A 16,619-nucleotide genomic window follows, 5' to 3' on the forward strand; every position below is an offset into this window, starting at 1 on the left:
CTAGTTTCAAATCACAGCAAGTCTCTTATAGAACTTTTGTCAAATAGTTCACATGTATAAACTGTTATTTTAATTAATTTAGTGTCACGGTAGTAATTGCACAAAAATAGGGATATTGTCTTCAAATAGATTGACTTACATTGTACAAACAGGGTAGATGAAGTAACAGCTTCTCCTAATTCGTTGATAGCTCGGCATGTGTATGTACCAGAATCCTCAGGATTAACGTATTTCATGTTCAAGGCTACGTAGCCGAAATCATGCATAGTCGTCAAACGATTTGCTGTAAAATAAAAAAAAAACCATATTAATAAAACGTTCTGAATGAATATTTAGTTTGAAAATTTTGATTTGTGATACTCACAAGCTTCAATGGGAACTCCATTACGCAACCACTCAACACGGAGTTTTGGATCTCCGACAGGTATAAGTCTGGCTTCAAAGTGCGCTGCTTGGTTCTCAGCGACACGTATATCCTTCATAGGCATAGTAAACACAGGTGCTTGTGTGATAGTTTCTTCTTGAGCACTGTGTCTTTGATATCTCGAAGAATCTTCCAATTGGTTTAATCTTGGAAGTGCACCTTCGTGCTGTGATTCTAAGTAGATAGACTTCCTAGAATGTACAATAGCAATTCCGGATGTAACCGCCTCACCAAGAGCATTAATCGCTCGGCAAGTATAAGTTCCAGAATCTTCGGGCAAACAAGACATAATATCTAGGGCAACGAAACCAAAGTTGTTCGTTTCTGTAAATCTTGATCCACTCTTTAGAGGTTTGTTGTTATGGTACCATTCTACTTTCATAGTGGGATCAGAAACAGGTATAAGTCTGCATTCGAAGTGTGCTCTTTGACCCTCTCTGATTTCAATATTTTTCAATGAAGTTGTAAATATTGGAGCCTGTGTTGTAACTTCGTCAACATAATCCGTCCTATGGTATTTCGATCTGTCTTCCAATACCTGAATTTGGTTGAGGCCAGCCTCATTTTGTGTTGCTCTTATAATGTCAGCAGTGCTACGGCAAGTTAATCTGCAGCTAACCTCATCTGTGCCAAGTAGATTAACAGCTCTGCATGTATAAATACCAGAGTCTTCAGCAATTAAATCAATAATGTCGAGTGCGACGTAACCAAAATCATGAATAGGTCTAAATCTATGACCAATAGTTACTGGTTGTCCATTTTTAAACCATTCTACTTTCAGGTTCGAATCGGTTACTGGTTCCAGTTTGCACTCAAAATGTACATGGTGACCTTCAACAACATTATCAATAGATTTTGGCTTCGTAATAAAGCGTGGTTTAATGTTTATAGATTCATCAACCACATCGCTCTTCTTGTAACGTGAAGAATCTTCTAAATATTGAATTTTCTCGAGGCCTGAGGGGTGCTGAGATTCAAATATTAGGTCTTTTTTAGCAATAACACGTAAAGCACATGAAGTTACTGCCTCTCCGAGTTGATTCGTAGCTTGGCATGTATACACACCAGAATCTTCTGGATAAACACTTAATAAATCAAGAGCCACGTAATCAAACTCATAGGCTGGCCTAAACCTGTGGCCTGTTTTTATTGGCTTTCCATTACAGAACCATTCTACTCTCATGGCTGGATCACCAACAGGCTGTAGTCTACATTCCAAATGCACATTAGTTCCTTCCACAGTTTCAATATTATGTAGGGCTCTTGAAAATTGAGGTGCCTGCCTTACTGTTATATCTTCATGAACTTGACGCGATCTACGCGCAGCGTCTTCCAACATTTGTATCTGCTCGACAGCTTGTTCATTTTGAGTGTCCGTGACAATATCCGATCGCTCAATGACGCGGACCATGGCAGAAGTGTGAGCAGAACCCAAGTGGTTAACAGCTCTAACTGTGTATTCTCCAGAATCTGTGGATGTTGCATGGATAATGTCCAGTGCAACAAATCCGAAGTCATAATAAGTCCTAAACCTGGAGCCAACTGTCACAGCTCTGCCATTGTGGAACCATTCCACACGCATGGTCGGATCGCCCATTGGTTCCAACCTACACTCTAAGTGAATGTTCTTTCCTTCAGATATAGGTGCTGGATCGGACAAAGGCTGCACGAATACTGGTTTCGACTTAGAAATTTCTTCAATTTCGTACATGGGTTCGACAAACTTAGATTCTTCAATATGCCGAGTTTTTTCATACAAGCCACGGTGAATACTTGACGTATCAATACTTGAACGTGCTGAAAATGAAACCCTCGAATTAATATTCGGCATAAAAATAACTAAATTGATTAACTTTAACTGGAATCTGATTATATTATCGTTTATAAACAAAGGATTCACTGTTTGTATTTAAATAAATTGATTAAAATTCTCTCTCTTAATCTCAATACTATCCTCATTATTTAATAACTAAATACTTACTTTCGACAGTCATAGAAGCACTTAATTGAGCTTCTCCAGCTGCATTGCGAGCTACAACTGTGTAAACACCGGTATCATCGGCGCGTACACTAGCAATATCCAACGCTACATATCCAAAATCATGGTATGTCTGAATACGATTGGCACTCTTGATTTGTTTTCCATTGAAATACCACTCTACTGTCATAGTCAAATCACTCTGTGGTTCAACTCTTGCTTCAAAGTGAGCACTTTGTCCTTCCACTATTTTATTAGTGCCTTTAAGTGGTCCCAAAAATCGAGGCTTTTGTGTAACCTTCACCTCCTCTTCTGCGCGTCTTGAATATCTACTGGAATCTTCAAGATGTTGGATTTTTTCATATCCTCCTGGATGTTGCGATTCCGCAATTATATCTTTTCGGGTCACAATAGTAAGATTGGCATTAGTGGTTGCCTGTCCTAAAGCATTGTAGGCTCTGCAAGTGTAGTGACCAGCATCATGTATAGTTACGGATTTTATAGTCAATGCGACGTATCCAAAGTTGAAGAATGTAGTAATTCTTGAACTGGCTTCAACTGGACGTCCGTCTTTTAACCATTCTACTCTTAAAGTTGAATCGCCTACTGGTTCAAGGCGAGCTTCGAAATGAGCAAACCCACCTTCTTTAATGTTAATTTGATCTTTGATTGGTGTTTTGAACTCAGGTCGTTGCGTACTTTCAGGAGCTTCCTGATAATACTTTTGATGTTGCTGTTGCTGATATGCTTCTAATTGTTCAGTCTTTTCAATGTATCGTCGCTGTTCTGGTATACCAAGATCTGCTGTAACTGTACTCCTAGCAGCTACCCTGATAGAAGCAGTACTAATGGCTTCCCCTAATTTGTTTACAGCTCTCACTGTATACGAACCTGCATCTTCAGCCCGTAGGTGCATGATGTTAAGGGAGACGTAACCGAAGTTGAAGATTGACGTGATTCGCGAGCTAGCTGTAATTGGTCTGCCATCTTTGTACCACTCTACTCTCATTGTAGGATCACTAACAGGAGTCAGTTGTGCTTCAAAATGCGCATTTTTGCCTTCTTGTAATTCACCAAGTTCTTGCAATGGCCTAATAAATTGAGGCCTCTGTGAAATTTGTTCTTCTATTGACTCTTGATGTTGATACCTTGAATAATCTTCCAACTGTTGAATGTATTGCAAACTCTCTGGATGCTGACTCGTTCGTTCAATAGTCGCTCGTGGAGTTACTTGCAGCATTGCTTTAGTTTCTGCAACACCTGTAGCACTAATAGCTCGGCAGGTATATTCTCCACTATCTTGAATATTTAGACTGAGCATATCAAGAGAAATATATCCAAAGCGGAATATTGACGTAAACCTAGAACCTGCAAAAAAAGATAATAATGTTACATGACATTATACATTTTGTTCCACAACCACACAATCTTTGATGTATTTACACTCCTAGTCACTTCTTCTTGAGAGTAAAAATCGGGTTTGTTAAATGTGTGCCTATATTGTAGCTTTTGATCCATTTAATTAAATAAGGTAGGTAGGTAAGTAGCGCTTACTACTACTTGAACAATGTGTAAGGCCCAATTTAGAGAATATTAAATGACACGTACCCCTATCTATAAATCAGATAATAAAAGATTTTACTTACTGGCTTCGATACTTTGTCCATTTTTCAACCATTCGATTTTCATCGTTGGGTCGCCGACAGGTTCTATCCTCGTTTCAAAGTGAATTTTGCCACCTTCCATCTGGGAAATACTCTTGAGTGGCACAATAAACTGCGGCGGAGGATAAACTCGATCTTCCTCACCTGGAGGAATGTAAGGTCTGGCCCTTTCCACGTGCCTCAAGTAAATGATTTCCGGTCCAGGCGCAGGCCTGTAAAATATAAGCAAAACTTTAAAGCATCCTTACACCACACAAATAAATAACAACCTAATTTTTAATTTCTAAAAAGAACTTACTCTGGCTCGATAATCTTTGTTGGCCGGGGCAAGTGCAGACGCTTTAGCTCGGGCGGTGGCTCTTTTGGTACTTCGACATAGAGCCTGGCCCGAGTAGCTGTGGAGCCTGCGACGTTCTGGGCTGTGCACTGATACCATGCCGCATCCGACGCCTTGGCTCGCGGAATGTCCAGCGTCGAGGCCCCACCATCGGTATTAATTCGTAATTCTGGATTGGGTATTATCGGAACGCCGTCCTTCTGCCATGTGATTCGTGGTGTAGGTGTACCAACTGCACGGGCGTTTAAAATAACAGGTTCTCCTTCACGTACACTTAAAGTGCTGAACCTTTCGACAAACTTTGGTGCAACTACTTGTTCCTTCTCGATGACATTTAATCTGCACTGGAAATATGTTTCACCGCTCTTGTTGCGTGCTACACAGGTAACTACACCACTATCACTGAGTTCGACGTTTGTAATCATAAGTGCATGATTACCTGACTCGTTTACTAATATCTTATGATTATAATCGTCTCGTATTTGTCTATCGTTAATGAACCACGTGACTTCTGGGTAAGGCCTGCCAGTGACGCGGCAATCGAATCGCGTCATTTTTCCCTCTGTGACATCGCGGTCTTGGCAGACTCTTACAAATTGCGGAGCGAGAGCTTTTTCACTTATTTCTACTCTTTCTTCAACTCCTGTTTGTTGAGTGTCCATGATATATTGTGATCTCTGATCTTGCACATAAGTCTCTTGTGGAGATTCAACGGCGAGGTATGCAGACGTTACAATGCAACCATTTGGATTTTCAGCCAATAAAGTGTAATGGCCTGAGTCAGACTTTTGTGTGTTTCTTACCCTAAGAGTTGTATTATTCTGTGTTGTAATAATTTCGTGTTTGCTGGAGTTCACTATCCGTTGGCCATTTTTGAACCAAGTCACTCGCGGCCTCGGATTGCCCGAAAGTTGTACCTGGAACTGTGCATCTGCACCTTCTTGTAACTTGGAATTCCTCGGCTTTTGTGCAATTTTAGGTGGAGATACTGGTCCAAGCGTTTTGTCAACCTCCGTGCTAATATGAATATCACTCTCATTGACATATCTCTTAGTGATAGTTTCTCTGAATGATACTTCCCTCAAAAGTCTGTACTCAAAGGTGTCTACTTTGAAATCTTCTGTGGATGAATAGTCTGCGCCGTTGGTGTAAGAGACTTTCTGTGTTTTACTGGACTGTTCTGTGGAGTACCCCTGTGTACCATACGATTTGTGTTCCACGCTCTCACTGACGTGTCTATAGCTTTGTTGCTGCGAGCTCTGATGCGCAGGCACCGGGACGCCTTCAGGCTGAATATACACAGAACAGATAGCTTCGCCATATTGGTTGCGAGCCGTGCATGTATATTCGCCTTCATCACCCGGGCCTATCTGTTTAATTAATAAAGACACATCGCCGGTTTGTTCGTTGTAGCTCATACTATACTTATTGCACTCCACCAGGGGTGCTTTCTTTCTTGTCCACGATACAACAGGGGTAGGATTGCCTCTAAGTTTTCCCTCGAATTTTGCATTTCCTCCTTGCGCGAATCTTGCATTTTTGAAGATTTGCTCAAAGATTGGAGGAGAAGGGTCACCAGGCCTGCCTAGTGTGACAGGCAAGCGGTCGCCAGCAGATTCAACTGTAACAATAGAAATAATTGAAAATAAATATTTTGCATTTGTAAAGTTTCAGAGAAATGAACATTTTGTAAATAAGTACCTATGTAAATAGGTAGTATGGAAATGCGTGAAAAGGTAGTACTTCGCTCGATGCAAACGTAGTGTCAGTGGTATCATAAAATAATTTATACAAAAGCTAAAAAAATAATGAAAGAATATAAATATCTTTAATGTGATGCTTTGTCAATAGTAAGTAATATTTAGTTTTCTTTTATTTTATCTGTTAGTTAAATGTAAATACCTCTATATTTTTCGGAAATTAAACTATTAAACTTAAAGTAAATTCTTACACTTATATCTAATTACTGCTTTGGTGCCAATATTCTTCAGTTTGAAATACATTGTATGTAACCACATTGACACCATAGCCAATAAGGTTCAATCAAAATCAAAAGTATTTTACATAGATGGGTACGTGGTATGTTATTGTCTGTGTGTAACAAAGAAATATATAATGAAAATCTCAACTTAATATTAGGTAGGTTCATAGTTGCAGCAATCGCAATCAAAAACAATAACTGACGATTATATTAATTAATTCTAAAGTAATATTGGGAATTGTTTATAAAAGTAAAAATATGCAAAAAAGGTTACATTTGGCTGTGATTACGTATCTTATTTATTTGTATGTGAAAGTAGTCCATGTTCGTAAATAGTCGTGTAATAAATATGAAATGTTCCTGGAACGCGCGCACATCGGTATTCCAGCTCTCTGTTCGGATTCGAACCGCGTGAGTCACGGTTGTGACGAGGCGAGCGAGCTCTTTTCGCGCGTCTATTTTAGTATCCACCACTGGGATCTTGTTACGATCACCATTTTAGTGGACTCTTTCGCTTTCTTATATATTCGAAAGATCGTTAAAATCCGAAATAAATCGTACAACTGTAACTATGGATTTCAACATTTTTAAATTAAAAATATCTCTCTATGAATAGCTATATAGTATTCTCTACTTAGACCTTTGTAGATACCTATATTTTTGTTCAATGTAGCTATTTATTAAGTAGCTACATTTTGATAATTGGCATTAAGTCTATCACTCTATACCTTTAATTTATGTTCTTTAAACCTTGAATATCAAAATAAATCTGTAACATGTGTGACGATTAACCGTAAACATTGTAATTGGAGAATACCAATGTAGTTAAAATTAAGAAAAGATTTCAAGTCATATATGAAACGAAAAATTTTTGCTTTTTACAAAACGTCCAGATTGTTTGCGACTGTCTTAATTCTACATATTTTGTTTAGTAAAATGTTCAATTTAGGAATGGACAGCAGTTCGCGATGAAGTCATGGAACTGAGGACCGGTTCTGCGTTGCTGGTGTTATGTCAAGCAGGCGTCTCGCGTCGGTCGTGAAACTTGTCCTCACTGGATTTACTCACGACAACTGAACACCAAGCAGATACTAATTAGGTGCTCGAGATAGATGCCATAGCGGCTATACGGTATATTATTTATTCCAAGAAAAGTACAAGCTTTTTCTATTTGACCACCTCAACAGTTCAATGTATCAACAAGTAAACGAAGGTACTACGAGTACCAGTACGACTTCCATAATAGTATGAATAACGAATGACATAGTTTACGCAAGGCAACTAACTATTCAAGGTTTACTTTTTAGGTCAAGGTCACAGGGTTCATAAACATGTTACTTTTAAAAAAGATCTACTGCTGTGCAATGTGAATTCGTTATTTAGCTATTTTATTTCTCAAAACATACGAGAACTTGACTGAATTAGAAAATTTTCCATTTTATGTATGTGTAACAGCAGATGTTTTGCTATTATGAAAATAATTATCGTGGCCGGGACCGAATTGGCAGCTCACCAACTTTTACGATAGAATCGCACTAAGCCACAAAATTTATGAAATAATTGCAAAGCTCGATTGGGTATGTGCGAAATTGTGTAGAAATAAAAAAGGTAGTAAGTAAACTAGGCTTTAGTTTCACAATGTCTAATTAGTTTAAGTTGCAGTTAGCTTAACTGACACATGTCATGTTTTGTATAGAAAATACCTAAATAAGCCTTGGTCGGTCAATATTAAACAGACGCTTTAATTAGTAATTTAAGTTCGCCGCTTCGCTACGCTGAATGTTTGGAAACTATTGGCACTTTCAATTAAACAGTAAGACAATTAGTATTTATAAGTTCAAATAAAGTGAATATGAAATTAATGATATCTAAATAATCTACAATCTTCATTAATTATATGTGATTATTTATCTATTTAGTAATAAATAGTAATGTAGGTTATCGATGTACAATAAATCGTTTTATTATTCTAGAATCGCGTTTTAATTATTGTAATATTTTCCGTGCTCTTCTCGCAATCTCTTTGCGGAAAAAGAAACTTGGTCCCATATAATAGATGGTGAACTTATTTCCATGCAATAGTTCTTTAAACGAGACGATTCGAATTCGAGAAGTTCGGTAGTTGTACTTGGGGCCACGTGACCAACAATGATAAATTCAATAAATTCAGATGCCTCGAACTGGTTCAACTGCTTGTCCATCCATCTCGAAATATACGCCATTAAAATGAAATGTAATTACTTATTAAGACATATTGGATATAAATTTTAACTTCGATATCAATAAAATTAATACTCAAAATCGATGCAGAGATTTTGGATAAAATCAGTTATTTATTTCGGCGGTAAGTTATTCGAGTTATTGTTGTCATCGCGCCCTAAAGCGGCACACAGTCGCCCGCAATCGGACCACAGTCAAACCTGACCCAGTGCGCACCATATGGTCACTGGCCCTCGCTATGAATCATACATGTACTCGGCGAATACGAGACATACGTTAATTTAGTTTTATTACTTACGCGCCTTTCTACGAAACTATGTATTGTAAAACACGTTTTATCAAAATGATTACGCTCAGAAGGGCCTAAATTTACTAAGCGAATAGTTTCTTATTTTAAAAATAAAATGTTTGCTTACTAATAAGCAAACTAGAAAATGCCGTACCCTCTAAACAAAAAAGTCTTACTCGCATAGCCTTAGAAACCAAACATAATAAAATCATACAGTGTATTCCATACAATAGAAATCACACCATACTATAAAATTACAAATCCGAAAACAATTGTGACCATATTCAGGTAAAAACCTAATTAATAATCAATAACATATAGATAAGATAAATATATACAAAATTTTAGTCATTCGGAATTCTTTAAATTATTACCCCTTACTAAGTACTTATAGAACAATATTTATAATCCGAAGTGGTGTTCGATCAAAATAATCACAACACTTGAAATTTTGCGATGGGGATGGTATTCTTGGTGATATCTTTGTGTATATTATATAGTCGTGCACGAATAATAAATGCGATCAGCTAACTAACAGCAGCAATACCTAACACTAGCAGTCAACTTATACATATATGGTAATACCGGCATTGTTATAATAAAAAATTGTACCTAAAATGCATTTTAGGTATTAAGCCGTAAAATATTTGAGCCGCGGTGAACACTACGCACCGTACACTACACATAGTATGTTAAATGTATTTCTCATATAAGTGAACTCTGTATCAATGCATGTTCTTATGAGAAGAAATACTAAAGTCGATGCTATTAGGAACATGCAACTCACAAAGGTGAGACTAATCGGAATCAACCACTATTTCTCTGTAAAATCGGAAAACAAAAGACAATCAAATAAAATTACGTCTGTAATGCTATAAAAATCGTGTTAGCAGTTAATTTTTCGAAAGAAAAAGTGCCATACTTTCTGATTTCAGAAATTCTAAATGACATAAAGCGTACCTATGTGTTACAAACAAACAGAATTAAAATAATGGTCATTAGTAGCCAAAACATGACTGTGTAGCACTCGAGCGACGTAGGTAGATAATTCCTTTATGAATACCTAAGTATATACATACTTCATCCTAACTAGAAACAAGCCCATCACTGTATCCACTTTTTACACGTATTATTAATAGAAGCATTTTTTTTAAATTTCATGTTTTTCTACTGCTATCTCGGGCAACTATCAAAGTTATTACAGCCGATATAATTGCCTGCCCCGCTACTTGGCGCGCGTAAAAGAAATTGCGGACCGCTTCTTAATACCAATTAATTTAATCATTTTTATTTATACCTCTTGTCTGCCTTGTAACTGGCCTTTTTAACGTTCACTGGTAAACATCGTTTTGTACAAAGTATCTTATTTATTTTCTTGAAATATGTACAAGAGTATTACTTTCTTATAGGTATCTAAAAGAGAGGAAAGTATTATAATTTGAATTGCTCGGGTGTTTGAATTGGCCTCATTAAAAAGAAATGTATCTAACATATTGATTGCCTAAATTCAAAAGTTAGCTTATAATTCTGTAAATTAACGATATAAAGTGTAAAAATATACACTGCAACAATTTTATTAGTGTATGATCACAAGGCCAGCGTTCAGAGAGCGTTTTGATGGCACACGCTTACAACTACATCAACTACATGCATTTTATTCAGCCTAAAGCCTAAAAGTTCACATGCTAACGCGTCTGAATAAAAATAAATGTACACTTCACTACATAGTATAAAACAAAGTCGCTTTTTCTGTCATGTGTCATGTTGTCCCTATGAACGCTTAAATCTTTAAAACTACGCAACGGATTTTGATGCGGTTTTTTTTAATAGATAGAGTAACTCATGAGGAAGGTTTTTATGTATAATACAGGTATAATATATCACCATTGCACCCATGCGAAGCTGGGGCGGGTCGCTAGTATTAGATAAATAAACGTATATACATGTGTATACCTGTCACTAGTCGTTTACTGAACAACGAGTGCGTGTACATCTATAGATCGCTAATTAATCTAACGTAGATTTATTAAAACGAAGATAATTCCACCATTCCAACAGTTAATTCACTAATGAATTGAAGGATCTACGATATGATCAGTTTTCTGGACTATTTAGTTTTACTGCTCAAAATCTAATTAAAGATAATAAACATAAACGTGCAGTAACATTAGCAAATAACAAATCGGAGTGGAGACCCAGTGTTATCGGAGAAGACGATGGTACATACGTCACGAGCTACCGTATACAGCGAGACTCAAGGAAGACGCACGTCTCCCTAGGGATGCCGTAACCGGCATTGCACAGTAGGGCCTCCGGGTTTGGTCTTATAAGAGTAGCCTCATATAGGTGCAGATGGTGGTTATATAGAGGAGTTGTAGTAAGATCAAAATCCTACACTACTTAGTCTTTCTACCCAAAAATCTAAATATTAAATATTAATACTAAATATTAAAAATAAAGGTCTATTTTCTATAACTTTGAATTTACCGAGCCCGAGACAATAACTGAGATTCACGTAACCCTAAACGGAGCAAGTCACGTTAAACTTGCATGGCATGTAACTAGATACATCAGAAACAAAATATTCAAAGGAACTTTTACTAAAATTGCACTATCCACCTGGCTGGAGCTCATATGTCTAGAACATTACATTTACAAACTTTATATTTGCCCAGACTCGGATGTTACTGAGTGTTACTGTACTATAGGTGTTGTTTGTATAAAAAGGTTTAATAACAAACTTAATTGTAAATAAATAGGTACATACTAATGAATTTATTTAACCTTAACAAAACAACAGCTATAGTGTAACTGGTTGTTGACAAAAGTACTTCAGTAAGACAAACGGTTTTTTTTTCGATAACGGGAGCCTGTTAGGTACTAGGAACGATGACAGTTAGTTAAAATTTTATATAAGAAAGCATTTCACGTAAAAAAACATATATTTTTGCGTGAGTCACAAATCAGACGTGCGAGCTGTTTCTGTGTATATATTTCGACCGAATCCAAAATAGGATAATCTTACTAATATTATAAATGTGAAAGATTGTGTGTAAGTTTGCGTGTAAGTTTGTTACTCAAACACGTCAAAATAGCTGGATGAATCGGAATGAATTTTGGAACAGGGGAGATCCGGAACAATACATAACCATACATATACGAGTATGTACATAAGATACTTTTTAGCCCACGAAACCGCAGACGAAGCTAGTTGTATATATAAAAAAATCAATGCATTACAAAACAGTACACCTAACATCAATATAAACCTTTTCCTATAAATATTTTGACAGGAATAATAATACAATCATTACGAATTAACCTTAGATAATGTATGAATAATTAAGATAACACATACTAAACATCATTGCTCATTGTCAATACTTTTACTACTAAGAATCTTGCTGACAGCTAATTACAAGTTGATGTAGGTACTTAGGTATGACGATATTAAGTAATAATGAGCTTGATTCTCGTTTAACAAAGAAAGCCAAATTTAATAGAGATCTTCAAAGCTTAACAGTATGGTTATTTAGGCCGTCATCAATTATAATACAATGGTAAAAATAACGCTTCAAGTAACTCTATAGGCAAATCATTACGGATTGAGCGAAAGTGGCTCCACCGAGCACGGTTTTAACTGTTCTCTCAGATTATATATTTGGAGATAAGAGTAGCCGGTAAAAGTAAGTGCGCTATGAACATTGTTGCTGTTGTCTCGTCCGTGTTACATATTATTTGCGAACGGTGAACTCGACACAGAACGTAATTTCATTATCTTGACCACGAAGTGTGTATGTGAGCTCGAGCTTTCGAATAGTTTACGATTCGTGACTTATCTGCATGTCAACTAACATCCGTGTCTCCATAATAATAGTTAGTCAGTAAAATTCACGGCATATCATACTATGAAGCGATCGCATTGAATTGAACAATGACCATTTGAGCAAAAAGTGTTTTCTAATGCTTTGTTCATTACTGAATCAGCTGTTCAAAGAAGTATTCATCGTGAATAATTTCTTATCTATCTATAGTTCCCAGCCGTGGAGTAAGCGTGGTCGAAAGTTTTAACTTGCACTTTCGTTGTGAAATTTAAATCACTGTATCGCTCCCAGACTGGAAATTGAAGACATTGATCTACGCGAATATTATTTTCACATTAACGTAATAAGTTTTTCTCGAGATGCATTTTAATGATTTGTTTCTAATGTCTCTATATAAATACATTCGTATATTGATACATATGTACGAATGAAACTTAGTACAGTATTCCTTGTTTTATATAGAGATTATTTTTATTTTTTAATGTAAACTAAAAATCAACACATTATAAACAAAGTGGTGTGCTTAGTCAAGGTAATCTTGCGAATCATTTTTTGTTTTAGCTGCGTATAATTTTTGTTGTGGAGTAATGAGCAGGCACCAGGCACCGCGACGCGCTACAGTTAACGTGTTACGTTATAATGGATGGTGAACACGTTCCAGCTACGCGCTAGACGGAACACAGAAACACATCGAGATGATCATCTAGCTGTGGCGCCGACCGTTGGCCGAGAAGCGCTCTTTTATAATCTCCATCTAGTCCAGCGGGATGTACCGAATGAACACAGAAATGTATGAACAGCAACCTGTACCGGTTACATTTTATTATCTCAACGTCACATGGTACGTCATATTGACATAGCTTTAAATGAAATAATCGATTGCATCCATTCACCCATCGCATACATGCTATGTTGTTTGTTCAATGTAAAAAGTGAATGTGATTCACGAAGATAGGTATTTTATACCGTTTCTATTGAACGTCGATCGCGAAGAAAGAGTGAAAACGTTGCTTGATGGCATTTTACCGGCGTTTTTCACGTCATACTTTAATGATGCTATTATTCTATAGTTCTCAGTCATACGACGAAATAGAAAACCGATAATTAAACTGATCAAAGCAAAAACTAGACGTGCCACGCCCTGTTATGTCTGCTGCACTCGTATATATGTAGATTATGGTCTTATTATGGGTCGAGGAGAATCGGTTATTTAAGTTTTATTTTGTTGGTATAAGCCACGATGCATATCTCATGCTTTAAAATTTAAGTAGGTATTGATATCGGCTGTAAAATATTAGATACTTGATGAAGAGATATCTAGTTTAACACACCACTATGTTTATAATTTTACAGTTACATTTATATTTTTAATGTTTACAATTTGATTCATTGTTAACGGTCTTGTGTGATGATATTGTATGATACAACTTCAAGTTTTTTCACGTGTGAGTCACGCACGTGTCTAAGTGATAGCGTGTGTGTATTGTGCTGTATTCACTGTTACAGTTTTACATAAGTAATTAAAGCTAAATACGGCGCTCAGTTTGAACAACTGTCGATGATGAGTGTCTACTCGTTACATTCATACAATTTCGTGCCATTATAACAATTACTTATTTTTTCACAAATAAAACATGGCTTCATCTTTATATCAAGATTTGTTAAATTCAAAGAAAAGTAATGACACATAAAACTGTACGGCAAATTTGAAAAATAAAAAAAATTGTATGGCTGCCAATTTTCGAGCAAAAATACAAAGATTCTCCGACATAGCGCGCGATAAAAATGTTAAGCTGTTTGATGGTAATCAAATATCCAAGATGAGCTGTTTTCATTTATATTTTTGGAAGTCTCGAAATATCAGATTAATATCCAAGAGTATTTACGTCATATAAACATGTTGATCTCAATCCAGACACCTAATTTAAACCCGTTAAGTACTAACATGCAAACTTATGTTGTTAGTGTTATGTTGTGTGTATGTACATTATGTGTATTAGAGCTTAATTACGATTGTTCAACTTAAGTTAGAGGTTAAAGTAGCCGTATTGGTAAAAAGTAATCCTTGAATGGAAACATATTTGTTCAGATTCCATATAAGGATCAGAGTTTGCTCCTTATACGTAAACAAGTTCTTAATGCTAAAACAAGTTCGCAATGCAACTGTGATGGAGAGACGAGCGAACTCACGATCTGGTGCCGGTTCAATGTTTTCAATTTAGTAATATGCAGGGCTTTACCAGTTTTATAAGGCTTTATGTTATCAGCTGTGAATTCACCTGTCAATAATCAAGTTCAGAGAAAGACAATTCGCTGCTTATGTATTGCAAATTTGGCTGAAGTAAAAACATACATTGTTTTTTTATGAGTCATAAATGGGTCATGTGGGATAACTGGGACTCCCGATTAGCGAGCCGTCTCGCGAGGCGACCCGCTTGCGAGTGTCTTTAGTTTCTTCCTGGTGCGTAACTTTATTTGTGCATAGCGCTTTTCCACCGCGAGCGAGATAGGACGGCTATTCTGGGGCGCAGGCGTGGGCGCGCGCGAGCAGCCTCGCGCCCGCCGCGCTCCCACAATCACAGTACAATCAATCATGATGAATTTCAGGATAATGACATTAAAATATTCGCATTAGCAATGATAAAAGTTAGTAAGACTTAATTTTACAGCTCGGTTAGTACAATGCTATTAGCATGATTTTGTGTGAGGGTCAGAATGTCGGGTAGTACAAGAAAGCTGACAAACCTTGCTGCGTGAGCATCTGGCGCGTGTAGTGCTGTTCGGTGCGCTGCACGCGCTCCTGCTGCTGCACCACTTGTTCGCGCCGCTCGGAGTGCTGCTGCACGCGCTGTTCCGATCGCTGTTCCGACCACCTCGACTGCTTCTCCATTTTGCCGCCACTGCAGCACAACGCACAAAAAACTCTCACTCGACGCTTCTAGTCCTTATTGTACAACAATCCTCGTTTCGGCGCTCGTGTATTAAGAAATAAATACGCCACTGCGAAAAACTTATACTAGTACACGGGTTCATTTAGCAGAAGTCAAGTCATTATAACCCAAGTCCAACAACCAAGACGTCGGTCGATTGCGAATAGTTAGCGGATAGTGCGGTGTACGAGAAACGCGCGCTGCGCCGGCGGCGCTGCGAGGGCGGCGGCGGGGGGCGGCTCGACCGAAATACGACGGGTTATTTCGAGCCGAGCGCACTCCCGCATGCCTCCTCCACGCGCCCCACTCCCGCGCATGCCAGCACTGGGCGCCGCCGTCGTCGGGCCCCCCTCTCTCCCTAATTTTGCATTGCTAAACAACCCAACAAAACAATGCACTATCCGATCAAAACATTGTTTCAAGTACAAGGGTCCTATTCCTTAAAATAATGTTCTCTCTTCACACTTTCATTATTAGAAGATATCGCAAATTACTTGGCATTAATGTACATACCTATAAGTATGCCCAGAAAGAATGAAGTAATAAAATATTGTTCTTAATTTGAAATTTTTACCGTACGTATTTGGTTTGAATTCAGTATTTAATTATGTCAGCTATTGTGAGATAGTCGTTTACAGCAGTTATAATTACCTAATTATCTATTTACGCGCGTTGTTTGTTAACATTGATGGGATCCTATTTAGTTTAGAATAAATGTATCTATTTAAAGTCATGAGCACGAAATATGAAGTTAGAAAACATCAATTAAAATAAATATAATATCTTAATAAAAAAAACATCTAATGGAGAATGAAAACCGTGTAGGACTTCTGAGGGCTACCGAGAGTACGACAAGGCCCTAATTTAGATCTAAGCAAGTATCACCCGATATGGTAAGCAATCGATACCGGTCATGGACACCCGCAACACCAGAGGAGTTACAGAGTATTTGAGAATGGGGAAATTGGGGAA

General features: G+C 37.3%; 1 protein-coding gene across 50 annotated transcripts in view; it reads right to left on the reverse strand.

Annotated features, from left to right (window-relative positions):
* Positions 1-15,860, reverse strand: part of LOC118268179 (titin) — a 98,068-nt gene extending 82,208 nt beyond the window's left edge. For 11 of the 50 annotated variants that reach the window (XM_050704186.1, XM_050704183.1, XM_050704182.1 and 8 more), the window contains exons 1-6: positions 15,463-15,855; positions 4,365-6,024; positions 4,049-4,278; positions 2,406-3,770; positions 365-2,221; positions 140-283 (exon numbers count right to left, since the gene is read on the reverse strand). In XM_050704186.1, the coding sequence (XP_050560143.1) occupies positions 140-283; positions 365-2,221; positions 2,406-3,770; positions 4,049-4,278; positions 4,365-6,024; positions 15,463-15,607 (5,401 nt within the window). In that variant the 5' untranslated portion in view covers positions 15,608-15,855. Of the gene's footprint in view, positions 1-139; positions 284-364; positions 2,222-2,405; positions 3,771-4,048; positions 4,279-4,364; positions 6,025-15,462 lie in introns of all 50 variants that reach the window. The other 39 variants (XM_050704187.1, XM_050704188.1, XM_050704190.1 and 36 more) reach the window with 8 other exon arrangements.
* Between the last annotated feature and the right edge of the window lie 759 nt (positions 15,861-16,619).

This window comes from Spodoptera frugiperda, chromosome 25 (assembly GCF_023101765.2).
Source record: "Spodoptera frugiperda isolate SF20-4 chromosome 25, AGI-APGP_CSIRO_Sfru_2.0, whole genome shotgun sequence".
NCBI classification, from domain to species: Eukaryota; Metazoa; Arthropoda; class Insecta; order Lepidoptera; family Noctuidae; genus Spodoptera; species Spodoptera frugiperda.